Source organism: Primulina huaijiensis, chromosome 18 (genome assembly GCF_012295235.1).
Source record: "Primulina huaijiensis isolate GDHJ02 chromosome 18, ASM1229523v2, whole genome shotgun sequence".
NCBI classification, from domain to species: Eukaryota; Viridiplantae; Streptophyta; class Magnoliopsida; order Lamiales; family Gesneriaceae; genus Primulina; species Primulina huaijiensis.
The window spans coordinates 6,453,886-6,474,687 of NC_133323.1; the positions used below are offsets into that span (position 1 = coordinate 6,453,886).

The 20,802-nt window shown below is 32.6% G+C and overlaps 2 protein-coding genes and 2 non-coding genes across 6 annotated transcripts; 3 read left to right on the top strand and 1 right to left on the bottom strand.

The window, feature by feature from the left end:
- Window positions 1-1,366: 1,366 nt before the first annotated feature.
- LOC140964805 (protein BONZAI 3-like) lies at window positions 1,367-6,947 on the top strand. Of its 2 annotated transcripts, none has more exons than XM_073424746.1 (16): window positions 1,367-1,629; window positions 2,832-2,879; window positions 2,963-3,111; window positions 3,226-3,274; window positions 3,968-4,024; window positions 4,102-4,272; window positions 4,369-4,503; window positions 4,722-4,783; window positions 4,882-4,981; window positions 5,070-5,184; window positions 5,277-5,353; window positions 5,833-5,970; window positions 6,057-6,221; window positions 6,308-6,421; window positions 6,503-6,602; window positions 6,694-6,947. In XM_073424746.1, exons 1-16 carry the CDS (start codon window positions 1,495-1,497, stop codon window positions 6,813-6,815), a joined length of 1,737 nt encoding a protein of 578 aa, XP_073280847.1. In that variant the 5' UTR covers window positions 1,367-1,494; the 3' UTR covers window positions 6,816-6,947. The 2 variants fall into 2 exon arrangements, with proteins under 2 accessions (XP_073280847.1, XP_073280848.1); XM_073424747.1 differs by having other exon boundaries at window positions 5,079-5,184.
- Window positions 6,948-12,617: 5,670 nt separating this feature from the next.
- On the bottom strand, window positions 12,618-17,886 carry LOC140964555 (ubiquitin carboxyl-terminal hydrolase 27). Of its 2 annotated transcripts, none has more exons than XM_073424417.1 (10): window positions 17,484-17,884; window positions 17,249-17,375; window positions 16,451-16,551; window positions 16,148-16,378; window positions 15,811-15,879; window positions 15,593-15,721; window positions 15,296-15,433; window positions 14,259-14,321; window positions 13,582-13,968; window positions 12,618-12,964 (listed from the first exon to the last, which is right to left on the bottom strand). In XM_073424417.1, the coding sequence occupies exons 1-10, from the start codon at window positions 17,772-17,774 to the stop codon at window positions 12,698-12,700; spliced, it is 1,803 nt and encodes a 600-aa protein (XP_073280518.1). In that variant the 5' UTR covers window positions 17,775-17,884; the 3' UTR covers window positions 12,618-12,697. The 2 variants fall into 2 exon arrangements, with proteins under 2 accessions (XP_073280518.1, XP_073280520.1); XM_073424419.1 differs by having other exon boundaries at window positions 12,729-12,964; window positions 13,607-13,968; window positions 17,484-17,886.
- A 1,613-nt stretch (window positions 17,887-19,499) lies between these two features.
- On the top strand, window positions 19,500-19,615 carry LOC140965316 (small nucleolar RNA snoR99). The gene has a single exon (XR_012173012.1). It is a non-coding gene; the product is annotated as a small nucleolar RNA snoR99 (small nucleolar RNA).
- Window positions 19,616-19,665: 50 nt separating this feature from the next.
- Window positions 19,666-19,790, top strand: LOC140965326 (small nucleolar RNA SNORD14). Its single transcript, XR_012173021.1, has one exon. It is a non-coding gene; the product is annotated as a small nucleolar RNA SNORD14 (small nucleolar RNA).
- Window positions 19,791-20,802: the final 1,012 nt, after the last annotated feature.

Sequence of the window (20,802 nt, forward strand, 5' to 3'; positions counted from 1 at the left end):
TTTATGAATTGGGATGTTACGCTCATGGATCTAAAAAGGTGTGTGTCAATCTTCTAATGTTGTTCTTATTTCTTAGACAGTGTTATCATTTCTCTATTGTCGACATTATCCCAACAGAAACAGTATTATATTACTCATTAAATATGACGGCGCTATTTTAACAGTTCATCTAACCAACTAGATCAAGCAGCCTAACATCAGCAGTTTGATGGCTGAGACTTTCTCAAACATTGATTCATCTTAATACTACTTTCACTCATACATACTTAACTGAACATCCTCCCTCCAAAAAATTCTTATACACTAGTGCAATCTAAAATAATTTGTTGGTAAATGAATCGAGTACGACTTTAATTTTTCTGGTCATCATCGTGTATGTAGACAACATTGGCCGCCTGATTAATTATGTACAATAATTTTTTTAACAATAGTAAGACATTTAGGAATTTGCAAGAAACTACTCACTACGTTCCTAAAATAAATTAAGAACACTGAATATGGTATTTGGATACATATATATATGGAAATATAATTCAAACTGATTAAATATACACGCTATTAACTTCAATTTATATACATATATATGTATTTGTATATTCAATTTATATAAATTATCTTATTGACATCTACTGTGAATGAATACCTCATGGGCTCACATGTATGTATATATTATTATGTGCATGCATTTAGTGCGATCATAAAAAATAATATTTTTTTATGTATGACCCAAATAAGATATTCGACCTAAGAAATTGATCCGTGAGACCGTCTCACAAGAGTTTTTGTGTTTAAAAATATGTTTAAATATTTCCAGATTTTTATTTTTTTATTAAACAGAAGTGATTTTGAGGTTTGGATAAATGTTGAAAAAAAATTTTGTTATTATTTTTAAACACGAGTAGAAACAAGGGCCATGGACCCATAAATTGTAGGCTGTGTTTGGACAAATACTTTAAACACTTTTAATGTTTTATAAGTGAAAAAATTTAAAACAAGTGTTTGAATAAAATTTTTGTAAAACATTTTTTGAAAAATATTTTTAGATTTTTTTCTGTGAGTATAGTTTTAAATAATAGTTTAGATATGTTATTTTAGGTTTATTTTTCAATAAAAACACGTTTTAGACCAAAATTAAAATATTTATATAGATTAATTGTTCAAACGCTTTCTTAATCATTTTAACTATTAAATTGTTTTTTTTATAAATATTTTTTCAAACACATTTTCAACTCGAAAAACGTTTTTATAAAATATTTTGTTCCTACAAATACATATTTTTATCGTTTTAATTTTTTCATCCAAACAGACCGTTAGTTTGAATTGTATTTCCAAATTCCATATATACGCGCTTCATAGTCTATTTATGGCCTTGGTGATTCATTCCTTTACGATACTTTTGATTGATAGTGCGGACTCCTAACCTGTTTCGTGATTGTTGCGATCATAGGAGGTTTTAGGGCAGATTCATATACTCTACTACAGATTTGCATAACGATGGGCAATTGCTTCTCTGATGTGAAAGGTGGTCAGCAGGCGATTGGTGGTACCAGCGCCGGTGAGGGGCATAACGACGCGGTGGACTTCTTCTTCAAGGCCAGAGGTCAGCAACCCCTTTACACGCCCATACAGGTACTTCAAGCGTGACTTAATTTTTTCTGCTAACAACAAACCCGTGCTCATGCACGTGATTGATATTGGTGTAGATTATTAATTTTGGTTTTGATGCTTAATTTTTAAATAAATTATACATAAAACATGGTCTACTTTTTCTAATATATCGTTTCAATTGAACAAAAGTAAAGGCGAGATGAAAATAGTACGTAAGTTAGTATGATTTTTCGTTTTAATCACGTAATTTGACGGAGATTGGTTTTCATATCAAAGCTTAGATATTTTGTTTTGGTCTTATTTTTACGGTAACTATTAAATCCATCTGATATTGTTTATTTGACATCGATATTAATAAAACTGAATTACACATTAAAATCTAACTTAACATAAGGGAATCGACACTCTTTCCTCCTATTTTGAACTTTTTCCCACTTGGTCTTCTGACCCCGCCTTTTCTTATGTTTAATATTTAACTGAAACAATACTAAGCTCAAAAATGAGAATAAACTAATGTTTGTTATACCCTGTTTGCATGGGCTAGTAGCTGGGGCCAGCGCCCGTTTCAGTTATGTTTTCATGAAAATAGCACAAAACTTATCCATATAACTTATCCCAGTCAGCCACCACCCGTTTATGTTTGTTGTACACTGTTTGCATGTGCTGGTAGCTGGGGCAAAAGCTAGAGAATGTGTCTCCCAAGTAATGTTGTCTTCTTCTTAGGTATTGTTTTGTACGTGGATAGGATGACCAAATGTTATGGATATGCAATTTGACACATAAAAAATACATTAGACATTATGTAATTTATGTATTGTAATTAATTATATGATATTTTGTGTGTAAGTTGAGTGCGAGTTATGCAATCAATGATTATTTTCTTATCCACACCAAGTGGTGTCTGAAAGTATTATAATGATACCTTAAAAAAGATGATGAAATATCAACAATTTAAGATTTTGATTAAGCAACAGTAGTTCAAGAAAGCTAAATTTTATCTGAAGAATTCTTTATATTTCTTGTATGCAGTCATACTAGTTTAAGAAACAAAGAGTTTCCATGTTGATCACGGTCTACGCAATAGTTATGATGCAGTCGAAAGATATTGAGAACCTATATGTTGATTCTTTTTTTCAAGATCAATTCCATTTCTCTTTTAATTTCCATGGAAGCTAATTTGACATGTGGTAACCAACATTTTGTTATGTTTGAATGACCTGCAGTTATCTCTTTCAGCTTCTAAGCTTCTTGATTGTGATATCACATCAAAGGTAAATGATAGCTTTTAACAGTCTTAAAACTGTTGATGATACTAATATTTTTTATTGAGGGGTCAAATTTTTGTTTCTTGCAGAGCGATCCCATGGCAGTGGTTTACTCCAAGAAAAGGGATGGGAAACTCGAGGAACTTGGTCGAACTGAAGTAATATTAAACAATCTCAATCCTGCTTGGGTTCGGAAGATTAATATTACTTATCAATTTGAGACTGTTCAAACATTGATGTATGTTGCCATACTCTCTGTATCTCAATATATATTTCTCTCTGAATTTTCTTTTTTCTTTTTGCATTATTTTCCTTTCAAAGGTTATTTACCCAACCTATGACTATTTTTCAGCTTTCACGTGTATGATGTTGACACAAAATATCATAATGTCCCTGTCAAGGTATGCTGAGTTTCCTGATATTAATTAAGGATTACATTACTTAGCTCACTCCTTTTGCATATTGAAATGCTTTGAGAATCTTCAAAAGAATTTCATACTTAAGAAATGTGTTGCATGACACGATCTTTTTAAATTCGGCTTTAAAGCGAATGGTAAGAATAAAAAACTATAAAGATGTGCATGCTTGTCTGCAATTGGCCAAATTGTGTCGATTATTTTGTCTTTCTAATTTCTCATAGGAAAAGTATATAAATCCTTTTGTAGATTGTTTAGGGTATATAGACAAGTGTACTATTATTTACCCCAACGGGGATGTAAGAATCGTTGTCACCAGAATAAGATTTTGGTATATAACTTTGTTAGAACTTAGAAGGCTATATGAGGAGAAAACTGATCTTCTCAGACCGATGAGATAATCATTGGTAAAGGCATTTAGTTTTAGGCTAGAGCCAATTTTGCTTTATTTTTTGTTAGAACATACTTGGATATTCAGTCTTTAATTTCTTGTAGCTATCTTATTTTTTATTACAAATGATATTTATTGCTGTTACTTAAAGTTAATTTGGTATAAAAGAAGTGTCGAGATGCACTTTTAGAAACATAACATTTGCTTGGAATGAACATACTTTTCAGAAGTTATCAATGAGAAATTCTCAGGAAGGTCCGAAGGTTAACTTTCAGTTACTTTTGTAGGAGCTGCAGTTAAAAAGTCAGGATTTTCTAGGCGAAGCAAGTTGTGTTGTATCAGAGGTGAGTTGCTTGTACTCCATTAAATTTTCATTTGTGAATAATTTATGTAGGTTAATTATTTATATTGTTCATGACAGATTGTGACTAAACGGGATCGGAGTTTAACCTTGAATATTAAAGCCAGCCATGGTTTAAAAAACTTGGGGACGCTTATTGTTCATGCAGAGGAGACAGCTGTTTCAAGGAATGTTGTGGAGATGACATTTCATTGCAAGAATCTTGAAAATAAGGACCTATTTTCCAAAAGTGTAAGTATTTTGAGAACCATTATTCATGAAGATTTGGTTTCTTTTCAGCAAATTATATCTTTTAGTCTCATCATATTTATTGTTTAATTGTTTCAGGATCCTTTCTTAAGAATCTCTAGGTTCATGGAGATGGGAGGTTCTATTCCAATTTGTAAGACAGAAGTCGTGAACAACAACTTGAATCCTGTTTGGAAATCTGTCTCTCTAACCATGCAACAATTCATGAGCAAGGTATCTTCTTGAAAATTGCATTCTGGTAATGAGCAAAATGGCCAAATTCCATTAACTTCATGTCTATCAGAAATCAAATTTGATCTAATAGTCACATATCTTCTCACGAGTATTAATATTATGAACTTTGTAGTTCAGAAATGAGATATAAATACTGAAAAAAATTACACCATGCCTTTTCTATTCCAGTTGTGTCTTAGCAAGTGTATGAATTGCAGGAGAACCCATTGTTGATCGAGTGCTTTGATTTCAATAGCAGTGGAAATCATGTGCTTATTGGGTATTTGTTGGATCTTATATTTTCCTTGGCATGTCCATCTTTTCAACCTTCCTCTAGGTTATCATATAATATCTTTTCTTCTCTTTTTTGTCAAACAGAAAATTACAAAAATCGATTTCTGAATTGGAAACCCTGTACCGAAGCAAAGCTGGTGCAAATTTAATCTCTCCATCTTCTGGATTAGGGCACCATGAAAAGGTATTCTCATTCTCCTCTAGTACGCATCTGGATTCGTAAAGTTGCTTGCAGAAAAAAATTAACTTTTTTACTCTTACATCTAATTTAGGTCCTGCAGGGTAAAATTTTTATCGAAAGATATGTTGAAAAACAAATGTACAGCTTCCTTGACTACATCTCCAGTGGATTTGAACTAAATTTCATGGTTTCTGTTGACTTTACTGGTAGCCAACTTTTCCATTTTAAATTTTTTTCCTATTATATCCCTCTATAATGTATATAGAAATTCCTTAACTCGTGGTTTAACTTTGGAAAGCTTCAAATGGAAATCCCCAAAGTCCAGATTCTCTGCATCACATTCATCCTTTAGGCCACCTGAACGCTTACCAACAGGTAACCACAAGACCAAATGTGCCTTTACTTTGGATCCTAACTAGATATTTTTATGTGATTTAATTGTTGACTTTTTCATTCTACTGAATAGATTATATTGTATACTCTTATTTATTTGCTAGCAGAGTGCCAGAAAACTTATGGGCTTAGACCAAAACGCTGTCTTATGGATCATGATGGCCATTAAAAAATATCCTCTACATTAAGTTCATCTTCATAGAATACTTTGTTTAAACGAGAAAATAACAGATAGTGCATTTGCTAGTTGTTAAGGTAGGAGCCATGACATCAAAATAAACTTGAAAATGGAATCTAAAGGAAAACGGGCTACAACTAAAGTGCTGCAATGAAACGAGACCTCTTTGATTTTACTATTATGTGGATACATCCTAAAAAATTTGTGTGTACACATGTATGTGTTCCTTTCACATTGCATTAGGATTTGAGTTGGTGTTAATGCTGCAATACCATGATTTTAGGCTATATTGGAGGTTGGGGAGGTCATACAATTCTATGATTCAGATAGACGTTTTAATGCTTGGGGATTTGGTGGAAGACTTCCCAACGGCTCAGTCTCTCATTGTTTCAACTTGAATGGAAGCCTGACAGATTTTGAGGTAAAACAACATGTACATGCTATATTTATATCTGCTTCTTTAAGGGGATTTACTGTAATATGAATCATATTCTATGTTTGGTACAGGTGGAAGGCGTTGAAGGTATCATGGCTGCTTATGCGAGTGCCTTGCGTAATGTTGTTCTTGCAGGACCAACACTATTCGGCCAAGTGATAACTAAAGCCGCTGAGATAGCAGCTCATTCTGTTTCTTGCCGCCATGCTAAATATTATGTGTTATTGATTATTACGGTATGATCATATGGTTCCTATTATTCGTTAGTAAATCATGTGTACATGCATTCATGATACCATGTTTCATTAACTTTAATTTGCAGGATGGCGTAATAACTGATCTTCAAGAAACCATGGATTGCCTTGTCAGGGCATCTGACCTCCCACTTTCAATCCTTGTTGTTGGAGTTGGTAGTGCTGATTTCAAAGCAATGGAGGTAATTAAGTAATTAAATAATGTTTTCCAGGCACAATTTTAACCAAAAAAGTAGTATTTTGATGATCATTGGAGTTTGTAGATTCTTGATGCTGACAATGGACGTCGATTAGAGAGTTCAACCGGAAGGATAGCTACACGAGATATAGTTCAGTTTGTTCCAATGCGTCAAGTGCTGCATGGTAAGTGTATATATGAATCTCTTAATTTGTAAATAAATAAACAATCCGACACATGAAAAACAAAGCATATTTCTTGGTTGAATCTATGCAGACGGGGGAGGTTCAGTGGTTCAGGCACTTCTCGAGGAGCTACCGTCTCAGTTTCTATCCTATGTACGCAGTAGAGATATCATACCATTGAATGCTGACCCAGCAAATGAAGCTGATTCTTAAGTTGTTAACAAATAGAGAGTACCATATCGTATAACGAAGAAGGAACTATGCCTTCGCTTGCTTGCTACTTTCCCTTGCTTAATGTGCATAATTACACACATGTTTGTGTTAATATAGGAAATTTAACGAGTTTTAATTATTTTAAAAGCTTAGATATATTCAATCAAGATTTTTCTATACATTATAAAAATTTACTGGCATTCAAAATAAATTTTGTAGAGTTTTATAAAATGATATGAACTTTGTCTTTTAAAAACTCTACTAAAGTCTATAAGTGTTCAAAATATAAATAACTTTTATTAACTTCATTGAATTCATTAACATACAAATGCTAAAGTTTGAAGTTCAACTATAAAATGTCAAAAATTGTCTTTGGTTCTCCTTTTCAGTATCTCCACCTCTTCTCTCTCTCCCTCTATTCATAAATCTAATCTTTTCAAAGTAGGTTTTCTGTGATGAGTAGGTCTCTTGTGAGACGGTCTCACGAATCTTTATCTGTGAGACGGGTCAATCCTACTGATATTTACAATAAAAAGTAATATTCTTAGCCTAAAAAGTAATATTTTTTCATTGATGATCCAAATAAGAGATTCGTCTCACAAAATATGATCCGTGAGATATCGCGGATATGTATATATATATACACAGATACAAATCATATATATGTGTGTGTGTGTGATTGATCGATCTGATTTATATCTGTAATAAAAAAGAAATATTTTTGACATAAAAATAACACTTTTTCATAGGCCGGATTAGATATTCGTGTCACAAAATTGAATCATGAGACGGTCTCACAAGAGTTTTGTGATCTTTTAATGGTTTGGTTCAAGATTTTAAATAATTCGTCCCACCCCATTTTCAATTACCTTTGACAATAAATTGATTTGTATAATATAGTTAAAATAGGCTAGTGAAGTAACAAGGATACTCACCCTTTAAAAAGAAAAAAAAAAAAAAAAAAAAAAAAAACATAAAAAAAAAAAAAAAAAAAAAAAAAAAAAAACGTTTGATTGAAATTTGCTCAGTCTGCCTGATCTCATACATACAATCAATTAAATTGGTGTAAGTATAATGTGAAGGCCATGTCCCCGAATCAATATCGTTCCTTGTTTGTATATTTATTCTATGCCCTAAGAGATTATATATATATATATATATATATATATGGATACAAATTTAAGGGACGAACATGATCAGAAAACACGACATATATTCACAAGATATAAATTAATTTCGTCTCCAAATATATAAATTAATGGAATTGGAATCATGAAGTAAAATATCTACAATATCACAATACATATGATGGGGCCAAAAGAAAAGAGAAAAATATAAGCCAAAGACAAAGGAGCAAGAAAGATGATACAGTGATAGTGACCAAGTGATTGACCAATAGTCCGTTAAGCATGCGACATTGCTGGATTCGCAATCCCATCCCATGCACGTCATGGACCCCAAGAAAATATCACTCCAAACATTTCCATTATCAACTCCAGAATATGTCTAAAATCGGTCATTTTATTTATCATATTAAGCATTAGCTATGATTTCGGGTTAGTGTAAAAAAATAAAAATTAATAATGAAATATTGATCAATGATTTTGCAGATAAAAATACAAGAAGATCGTTTTACATAGCGAATTATAATAGAAATCATGATATTGATTATTAACCGTATGAACATCGATCCGTCAATGTCTAGGACCGGCGGCCCTTGCTAGAAGCAGATCGAGAAACATAGTTCGACAAGATGAAATATAGTTAATGTATTTTTGGATCTAAGACAGAGATAAAATTCTCGTACAGGAAAATAAACAGATCAAAGTGTTGTTTTTTTGCTATCATGCATTTTGTTAAATTGAATTCTATAAGAAACAAACAAAAAATCGCATTCAATTTCTAGATATTTGGTGGATATTTGATTGGATGTGAAGATATTTTGTGATGGTATGATGGGTGTACAAAAGCTGCAACTTTGAATAAAATAATCTATTAAACCAATTTAATATTATGATTTCGTTAATGTTCAAAACGATATCTTAGTTATTTTGACTTTTATAAATATCTTCAATTAATTTGTTTAATAAAATTTTTCATCAGTAACTTCCAAAATTAAAACCGAACTTTTTCCGAATAAAAAATTTTATCTGCAAATGAAAAAACAAATAGCCTCCTATTCTTGTTTAGTTTGGTTAATTTGATAATTCCATAATAGAACTGTCTAATTACTTAGGAAAATTGTATTTGAAATTTCAGACAAACTAATAAGATTATTTTGATAAATTCAATTTTGGGAAAGAATTGGGAAAAAAATTAATTCTAAACTCGAAATATATATATATATATATATATATAAAAAGTTTTGATATGTTGTTCACATATCGTGTCCACCTTTATGCACATCTTCGAAGTGATACTCATATATTGAATATAATGAAGCATATTCAAATCGTAAATTTAATAGATAAGTGACACCTCATAGGTAGACACGATAGGTGTGCTATATTTTCGTAAATTCAATAGATAAGTGACACCTCGTATGTTCGGAAGTTTCTCCATTCGATCATTTTCCTTCTTCCTGTTACTGGATATTTCGTTCGTGCATATCTTCTATGTATTGCTCGGACTTCTAGTGAGTTACAGACAGAGTTCGAAAAGATCTTTGATGATTTCATCATCTATGATTGAGTTTTGAAAACTTCTGCATATGTATCTGAACCAAATAAGGATAAAATGGAGATGAGTAATATATAAAAATGAATAATATATTGTTTGATATGTTTTTAACTAGAAAAAAAATAAAATAAAGATATAAGGAGTCCTTATTTCGGATTGATCAGAATGCGTACATGATTATTGTGTTTACTATTTTATAATATCTGAAATCTCATTTCAAAATCTAAACCAATCATGACTGTCAATTGTAAAATTTCATTCGTATCATACTTTTCAAATGATAGCTAGTTTAGTTACGAACTAAACTAGAACCAGGGAAAAAATTGTGTGCGTCTTTTAATGTGATAACACATCAATAATGCCAATATAAGGTGGTTTGTCTTAATATAAGAAAAGAATAGATAAAGATCATAGACCAATTAAGTAAGGAGAACATGTTTAAAATTAATTTAAATCCACGATTTCTCGTTTAAAATATTTTCTTTCATTTGGGATTTATTTTACGAAAAATACAAATCAAAGTCACATCTTATGGGTCAATTTTATTTACCAAAAGAAAAGATAGGCAAGGCAAGCCATGTGATTTTTCATAGTTGAAATAGGCACTTTCGATCCCGATAGTGAGCGCACGTCCCATGTCTCCAATTGTCCTTTTTGCTATTAATTCCATTTCATTTATTAAAATTAGAAACACCCCGGATGGATCGGAACATCTTCGTGCAAGATTCAATTGTCCAACTTTAATTTGACTATATGAAATTTATTTGTTTTTATGTAACTCAGATATCCAAATCAATATCGAACAGTTTGATCTAGTATCAGGACGCATTACGCCCTGAGTCAGCAAGAACTCGTCCATATAAGAGACGACCACGATGATCTTATAAGTATGAAACAATAATCAGCTGGTAAGGCCTTCAACGGCAATAATCACATACTCTAGAGGAGCCACCAAGAAACCATGGTGGATTTTCATGTGAGGATAGAAAGGAATATTGAACCATGGACTTCACATCATTAATATGGTTTTTTCGATGATCTTCCCACAAGGGAAGGATGGGTCTTCAAGCGACCCCAAATTGGCGACGATTTAAAAATATTTTAAGTTACGTTGTAATTTATATATGATTAATTATACGTATTTGGTTTAACGATTGGAATCAAAGTCAATATCACAAACTATAAGGATTCGTGCAAATATATATATATATATATATATATATAACAAGAATTGCTTTATCAATCTTATATGGTTGTTTTTTTTGCAGCAATGACTTTTTACATGTCATGGCCACACGCAGTGAAACAAACTCATTCATTTCATGTAAAATTATGCTACCATTGAACGAGTACTACTCTCTGGTCTGCCATCAGGTAGTAGTGCTGTGCAGGGAACAATCTGAAAAGAAAACAATAGATATATAATTGTTTGAACTCAAAAGACTTCTGTTTTGTAAGTCTGTCGAGCAAAATAATTGTTGCATATGAAGTATACAGAGGCCAACCAAGCTAGAACTTAGCAACATTGATGGGAAGTCTGTCTGTGTCCCATAAAAGGGCCCTAAATATCTTATTCAAACTTCCCGACATATGAATAATAATACTACAAGTTTTTTTTTGTCTATAAATAAAAAGGACATTTCATTTGAGGATTCAGACTCATAAATATATATATATATATGACCGAAATTTCTCTATTTAAATTTAACTTTCAGTGCCAAATGAATATTCTTGAGATGGCTATTTGGCGAACCAAAAATATCCTTCTCGTCATCATCTTTTTCTTGGTTTTGTTCATCTCAATCAATGCTGAGTCTCAAGGTACGAGTCTAGTTTCTTAAATAAATTAGAATGATGTATGCAAATACACAATAGGGTTTTTTTAAAAAAAAAATTTAACACACACACACATATATAGCAAAAACTCACGTGTGACGGTCTTACGTGTCAATTTTGTGATACGAATATTTTATTTGGATTTTCCATGAAAAAGTATTATTTTTTATTTTAAATATGAGCATAGTTGATTCGTATCACGAATAAATATCTATAAGACTGTCTCATAATAGACTTACTATAAGACAGTCTCGATCTCGGTCTTGAAATCTCATTATAACAAACTTTTCTTCCAGTTCAAAGATGAAATCACATATATTCTGTTCGATATGGTGTTACGTAAATTCATTAATAATATTTTATCATGTTTATAAAATATTTTATCGAGTTAATTTACAGTTTGTATGGCAGGAAAGTTGGTATTAGAAAATCGCATTCAATTAACAGAACTTACGGACGTAAATACGAATGAAGTGCATGGAAGAGAAGAAGAGGATGAGATTCCAAACAAAATGGACCAAGATTTGGGTGTCATGGATTACACTCCTGCACGAAGAAAAACTCCCATCCATAACTTATAAACTCTACTACTATACTNATATATTGTATGGGTCGGGGGGGTACTGCATGTGCTTGCCAAAGCATGCGATATGTATTTCTTGTATGTTGCTACAAAAATTAATTAGCTTATGGTGTAAGAACGAGATGAAACTGCTTTTGTTGTTAGGAAACACATAGTAATTTAGTACGTTGTTGCTAAAATAGTTTTATTTACATTTTAATTGATGCACAAGTGTTCTTCAGACAAAGATCAATATGATATAGATATAGATATAGATATAGAAAACAAAAGTGTGTATAGAAATATACATCACATAAAAACTATGTTTATAAAATGAAATAAACAAATTTTTGTTCTTCAAATATGCAAATCATACAAAAGGTATGGATAAAACTAGGAAAAATTCCCTTTGGGTACTCATCGATTACCTTTACAAGAAATAATTCATCAGATTCCGTTCAGTGAGATTTAATCAAATTATTTCAATGTATAAAAGCACTGTCTTGCGATTCCTGCACAAGAAAAATAAACAAAAGAAAGCCATTGCACTTGCAGCAACATTGGATCACCTTACTACTCTCTTTCTATTATCAGCTTAAGAGGAGGGCACTGCCTCGAATAATATTTTATGTGAGCACTTCAAAAACCAGTGTGTCAAGTTTTCTCCAATTTCTGTATGATGATTCTGTACATAAACAAGATCAACCAGCTTCTATAATCTCGTATTGCTCTGCCGGGTCGGAAAATTTGTATGTAACAATTGAAAAGCACCAAAAAATTGATTAGCTAAACCTAAAATCTTGAGTCAATTCATTTTCTCGTAAAACAGCATACTAGCATTTGCACCTAAAACATCTTTCTCTGAGACAACATGCACATCAGAATCCGAAATACAATACCATTGCTCAATTGCAGATTCCAGTAGAGCTACTGGATCTTCTTCGTCTATCTTGGCTGTCACCTTTCTGTAAACTGTATAATGCCCACTGTGATCGCTTCCAAAGTGCTCCACAACAGAAACTAGCCGATAATTTTGGCGTTTTAAAGGCACCGAGGGTAGATTAACACCCAACTGCAACAAGAACGCAATTCAACAAGAACAGAGTCAAAAAATGGTGCTTTATTCATTTGCCAGACAAAAATGCAACTCATGAATAATAAAACGAGGACGAGTATCCATCAACCATATATACGCCATGTCCTCCTTATGGGGAGATCATGTGATACTCAATAGCTAAATAAGTAATAAATATAGCCCATGCAACCCTGTCAACTTACTATGAGTTCCAATTTACAAAAAAAATTAAAATATATATATGTAAATTGACTGTTCACAAAAGTACCAAAAGACATAATTGATATTAATGATACACCTTAATTTTGAAAATTATATTGCAGTCATAGCATCATGATTCAGTTGTTATGCAATATGGGCAAGCAAACCAGACAATGGGGTCAGGTAATGCTACTCGAAATTCCAATTTCATCTCCATGCATCCATCCCCAATTTTAAAATTTTTGTGGCATAGCTTACTCCTAGTCAATACCTAAGTCTCCCCCCCAGCTTCTATTCATGGTTATCTCACCTTAATAATGCTTACGCCTAAAACTCATTTAACAGAAAATAATTATACTTTTTTGACGCTAAATAAATATAACAGTAATCCACAAAAGGAGAAGAAAACTAACATTGCCTTCACTGAATTTTCTAGACCTGAACGAGCTTTGTCCTGCCTCAGAAGCTTTCAAAGAGAAACTAACATTGCCATCAGAATGTCTTCTAGAATTGTTGGAGCTTGATCCTTCCTCAGAAGCATATGGACAATGACCACCCTGGTATATAATGGCTTTTCTTTCATGTTCCCCGGAAACCTCTGTCTCAGATGGAAGGCTTTTTGCCACAAGGAGTGGCATTCCTAAATCATGTTGCAAATTTTGGTAATTCGAATGAGGAAAGGAGTGCTTTAATTTCTCATTTGATGACCCTAATGGAGATATTTTCTCTCTTTTCTCATTTCCCACTTCAAAATTTATAAATGGAGACAAATCCAATACTGAAGGAAAAGACAGATGACCCTGGAAAAGGAAAAATGCATTCTCGATTACTAAAATATAGGAAGAAATGGCAAAATGCAACTGTGGAAAAACTTTTACAACAATTTATTTTTAAGACTAGTTCAAAGTGATTATGATAATTGCATCTAAGAAATGTAATAATACACTGATGGGAGAAGTAAGTACACATAAAATAGCTACGTCACACAGGCAGGAGTGACAAAAGGCCTCAAAATTGAATAAACAGTTAGACGAATAACGAATTAATTAGGAAGAAATTCCTGTAAACTTAGTGCTCTTTAGCAATGTACCAGAAGTTTTACGGACTGCCCAAACAAGTTAAATGAAGCCCGTTGCAGATGAATACAGAGAATCTGCATGTAAAAGATCATTGTGTTAAAACAGGAAGAAGTGCCAAACAAAATTTCAAAATATACAAGTATGGTGAAAAATCTTGTGTATTTTATCAGCATACGTGGACATATAGCAATATCTTCAGTCCACATTTATTTTCCATGTCAGCAACTTTTAAACTTATTGAGAATAGCGAAATGGGCAAATATCTGAAATTTTCGCCTCCTCGAAGAATTCATTTTTACTTCCCAGTATTTTATATATTCATAAACTAGAATTTATTTCTCAACAACCCATGTAGATTTTCTCAAAAGCTATATATGGCGCACAAGATATAAGTCTGCATAAAATAACCGAGCCACAAGGAATATAGACATAAACAACAAGATATTTCTCTTTGTTTCCCTTACTTTTCCTTCTTTCAGTTCAGTTGTAATCCATTCCATCCTCTGTCGAGAATGATCGGCTATACCATTCCTTGCATTTAAAAGTGGGAAGTAATGGTGTCCAATACTATTCCTTGCAGTTCACACATTGTAATACTTCTTCCATAAAATTTTATTTCAAAAAGAGAGGGTAAAAGAAAGAGCAACAAATTCATGTGTGTCCATGTAGTTCGTAGTTTCACAGAAGTATTTTACTCATTCAAGTGACCTGACTCATGGACTCAATTACATATTCCAGTGGTTGCACATTTCAGCCTGAGTTCCTATTAAAGAGTACTCGTTGTGTAGAGATAGACAGGCACTCTAGATTCATAGCTTTTCAAATGATTATCCTCAATGGCCAAAGGTGATATTGACGGGTTAAAATGATCACCTCCCCAAACCGAGTTGAAAATGATGTTTCAATACACCTACTAAGTCCTTAAATTTGTTTGTCACCAACAATAACTCATAGTTGTAGTTCCTAAAGGCTATAGAATTAAGTCCAACTTTAACTCATAAGCCTCTTCATTGAGATAGAAAGAATTTTCAATTGGAAATGTTCATACCTTAGGACTCCGAGCCAAACTCTGTTTTTTGAAAGTATGAGAAGACATATTTGACCAGGGAAATGCTTCCAGGGAGGAGAGAGTTTTGCAGCGGCAAGAATCGTTCCTACTACAGCATTGGAGTGTTTCAATATCTGTCTATGAGAAGCATACAAAATTATATGGGAGAAACCAAATAAAAATATTGATATTAAGTGTTAAATAATGAAGTGTGTTCCAACATGTACCATAAATTGTGAATATAAAATTGCAATAATAAAAAAGAACAGCATGCAAAAGGGCCATACAGAAAGTTACCGTATCACCAGCTACAGAAGAGACATATTTAATCGCAGCATTATGCCAACAGTGGCAGCAGCGATAATTCTCGATATGTTCTGCAGCAAAAAAACGTTTAAGGCAATCCTCCAGAGTACACCCATCCACCTACATTTTGATTCCAGAAAAATAAAACTGTGTGGATGGAGTGAAATAAAGATTACTAGGGGAAAGAATAAAATTTAGGGCCAACATACAATTGCACCATCGTTGCCGAATGGAGGTGAAAAATGTAAACTGTGAAACTGCTGAAAATCAAGAGAGATCTGTAGATAGAAGGCGTAAACAAATATGTAATATATTCAAAGGAACATAATGAAAAATTGAGACAAAACACCTTTTGTTTTGATCGTAAACAAATTTTTAACAATTTCATTTTGTTATTTCAACCATAAAATTTCGCATTTGTAGCAGATCTAACAGCCACTTGATTGCTTTTGTTGAGCAATTGACGTTCAGCCAATCATACATTCCTAATGTAAGTTCAAGAAATCCTAATGACATAATACAATATTCTTACTAATACAATTCAACCTGAAACGAGCAGCTTTGGCAGATTAAGATACTCCCAAGAATTCCATCAAAAGGCCCAAGAAATATCCGCCTCCATCTTCGCCAATCACTTTCCTCTTCACTGATCTTAGTGATAATTCTTCCACAAGGAAAAGCAGGCAAATCAGATAAAGAGCTTTTACTGGGGGCATAATGTTCAGATAATTCTTCTCTCAACGAAGACAGAAGATAAGAAAATGCTTCCTCAGCATCCTACATTCAAATTAAATGAGTCATGAAGGATTATTATATTTATAAAAAAATGTGAAACGCTGAAAGAAGCACCTGCTGTCTGGTTAGATTGAAATTTGGCAGATAATGATCTAATGCAAGCATCACTTTTCGAGGACTAATTGCAGTTTTTCTATGACGGACGGTACATAGTTCTGCAGATGTAATAATATATATCTGTCACTGAAAACAACCGGTGATGTACTTCTTGCAGAAACAAAAGTGGGATAAATCGAGGGCATAATGGTACGATAACACAGAGTCACAGACACCGAAGCCAGCTAAGCAGAGCAGAAGTAGCATGCAAATAACAAAGGCAATCATCAAGGCCTTTAAACTTTACTAAACTTGTGCCTGTAAACAAACTCATTATTACTATACCTTAAGAAGAAATGTCAAAAAAGACTACGTAGAAGTTCCTTTTATTGTCAAAACTTTCCTAAACCTTTGCCGGAAAATTTGGGCTAGCAAAACAGATAAATCCGTGATGGGTATGAGGGTGCAAGACAACCTTAACACATCTATAATAATCCAGAATTTCACACATCTTAGCAAACGGCTAGTCGATTCCCCAAAATTCAAGTTCATTATGCAGCATAGCTCCAGAAAAAATAATCTATCATAACAAAATCGCACTATTGCAGACCAGTGTGTTACAACAGCAAGACAGTACAACTTGAAACAATGCAATCGCCACAACCCTACCCATGAAAATCACAATCAGAATGCAACATGAAATTTATACAATGTGGCCCATCTAGTTAAATAATCCCTTCTATATCCTACTAGGACTCAGCCCAGTTCAGTTTCAAGTCATCAGGACCTAAATTCCGTACTTCTAAGACTACTTACCTTCCACTAATGAAGTCAAAGAGTAAACCAGCGGCATAGTTTCATCTCCTCCTTCGACAGATAAAAGTTCATATTCCTCCAAAATCTCTCCAAGATACTTCCGAAAGCTTGAACAGCTTGCTAGAGCCTAAACTCACAAAATAATACACTAAGGCCATGATTGGTAGCAAATAGAAAGAGTGCACAACTCAAAACCAAACCATCCAATTATTATTGAAAAATAGAATACGATTACCTGTAAGATTACATTCAAGAAACAATTGTTCCCGTGATTTTGCAATCCAGGTACAGCCCACCCCCTAGGAGAACGAACCCCTTTATTCGATGATAATAGCACACATATAAAGTCGCGGAATTTATTATCTTTTGTAGACAATATTATGCCAATAGCAGTCAGCACGCCAACGATTGTTGATATTTTCAGCCCGGGTGAAGAAACCCAGTGAACTTGCAGTGGAAATTTTGATCCGTGCTTGAATTTGTGAATGAATGAACTGAATTTCAAGCTCTCTTGGATATTCATCATCAATCAACCGAGCAAAGGCCGCCGCTCTTCCTAACCTTTGTCAGGAGTTTTCAAGGAGACTTTGAAATTGTAATTTGCTACAAATCCAACCAAATTGTACTTTATCTGTGTCACGAGGAGATCTCAGAATTTAGAGGGATTTGGGGAAAAAACCATTAAAAAATAAATATCACACTGCCATTACAATTTTATTTTACATTCACAAATGTGTAAGAAATTTCAAGATTTTCAAAAAACAAGCTGTTAACCTAGGTATGGATAGTTGATCATTCGGTCTTAAAGAATAAGAATAGTTAGTAAAATAACATTGATCGAATATATGTATTTTAAATAACTCAAATACACCTGAAGAGAGCCATTTTAAAAAAAGACACAAATTTGTGTGAGACGGTCTCACGGGTCGTATTTTGTGAGACAGATCTCTTATTTAGGTCATGCATGAAAAAGTATTACTTTTTATGCTAAGAGTATTATTTTTTATTGTGAATATCGGTAGGGTTGACCCGTCTCACAGATAAAGATTCGTGAGACCGTCTTACAAGAGACTTACTTTTAAAAAAATAAAGGTCGACTAAAATTATTCTCCCAAATATCTCTTAATAATGTGTGTCTTATAAAGTAATAAAATAATAATAATAAAACTCTCATTCGAATAAATTTCTTTTTCATGTCATCTATTTTTGAACCCGGGGACAAGATTATATCTCTATTCTTGTGTATCAAGAGCTGAAACAATTGTATACGACTAGGGTATTCGGAAGATAAATGAATAAATGTACCTGATTGGATATCAAGTATTGCTATTCAATTGCAAAGGGTGGCTCACATATAAAGAACTCTGAATCTCACCTTCGAGGGCACCATTTTCCTTAAAGGAGCTCCCATTATATTACAAAAATTTCGAAGAATCGCCACTCTTACTTTTTACTTTCATTACTTGTCATGTGAGTCATATCATTTGAAAAACTAACTACGTACGGACACATTTATGGAATTTTCGGTCGATAAAAGATATTTGATATGACATAAATAAAAAAATTATTGCATGGTCATTTATTCCATTATTACAGTCTTAATATAAAATATTGTAGGGATTCAAATGTAGAAGGCCAATTTTTTCTTGGACGAGTATATTTGAGATAATTTAATTTAAATTAATTATATATATCTGACTCAATTGTTTCAATTTTAAATCAACTTCATGATCTAATTGTTTGAAATCCATGTACGTCAAAATCCAGTGTCTTTAACCAATGGAATAGTATGGGGAAATTGTGAAAGCAATATTTAATTTTATAAATAAAATTCACGAACTTTCAATTGTTCACTAAAAAAACACAAAAGAAAGAAGAAATGGCCAATGGGATCTCCTAGTGGCCCGAAAATTACGATCAAACGGGCTGAAACTTCTACTAAAAGCCCAAAGAATAAACCCTAATTCTAATGAACATATATATACGCGCCCCCTTCTCTTCATATTTGTTATCTTGGTGTAATTTTTTCCTCCTAATTCTCTAAAGATTAGCAGCGGCCGCCTGGGAACTTTGACGTTTGGCCGGGCTCGAGAGTTTCTGCTGCTTCAATCCTTCCTTGGATATCGATCTGAGATTGTTTCCCTTTTATTACTGATTTTTCTGTATATGTATGATTTCAAATTTCAATCCTCGCTCGAAATATAGGGGATTTTAATCTCTCTTCCATTGGGTATCGAATGAATAATTCAGGTTGCCCAAGGGGTGAAAAAAGTCTCCGAAATCAAAATCTTTATCCATCCATCACTTTGCCTGCAATTGTATTGAAATTTCTGTGTTTTTTGCTGGCCATTAAGGTATGGAAAATCGTTGGGTTTTTTTGAATTAATAATTAAAAATTGTTATAAGAAAAAAAAAAAAGTGGATGATGACAAATCCAAAGGCTTGTTTCTCAACAACATTCGCAGTGGCCGACTGAGAGCTTTCGCCTTCGCCGGGCTTGAGAGCTGATGCTGCTTTTCTCCTTCCTTGGATGTCTGACACCGCTGTTTTTCATTTTTCGATTCTGTTTTGCTTAATTAAAATTTATATGCTTCGATTTTTAGAGGTATTTTTTTAAAACATGGGTCAATTATTTAAAAAAAAAAAAAACCAATACTCAAATGTATATTGATCAATTATTTTAAAAAATTAATTTTCAAATAAATAAGTGATCAATATTATTTTATATATTTCCTCATTTTTATTAACTAGCTTGCCACATAAATATTAGTGTTCTAAAAAGCCCGCTTAAGCCTCGTTTAAGCGCGCTTAAGCTTGAAGCTCGGCACAAATGTCCCGCTTCGGAGAAAACGGAAAAAAGCGGTCAAACTGTAGTTTGACCGAATTAAGCATAATTAAGGTGTTTAATTAAACGTCCTTAAGCACAATTAATCGCATCTATTTATTTTTAAATTTTTTTATTTTGAAGGTATGTCTTTTTATTTTAAAATAATAAATTAGGTTTATAATTTAGATGTTTGTTTTTTAATTTTAATTATGATTAAGCGTGTCTGATAATGATTTGACAAATATTTAACATTTTTAATGTGTTCTAGTTGCAAAAACAAATAAAGATTGTAATTTTGATATTTTTATGATTTTATAAATATGAGAATTAATGTATCAGATTTAAATTTATCATATTTATGTATTATTTTATCTATTTATTGGTTTGAGATAATTACAATTACACTAAAGATAAAAAACGCTTTTTCACGCTTAAGCCTGTGCTAATCTCGCTTAAGCTTGAAAAGCTTGGAGCTTGACATCCGCGCTTCGGGACGCTTCACGTTTTTTAGAACCTTGATAAATATTATCATATTTTTATAAAAATCATTAAGTTGTGACATATTTTATAACATTGACCAAGTAAAAATATTTTAATGAATAATTTTTCTAGTAATTAATAATTATAACATTAGCTCAAGACGGAAAATGCTTAGAAGTAAAGAATTACATTAGCTCAAAAGGATATAATTATAGTGTAAAAGTAATAAAATAATGTGCCACAAAAT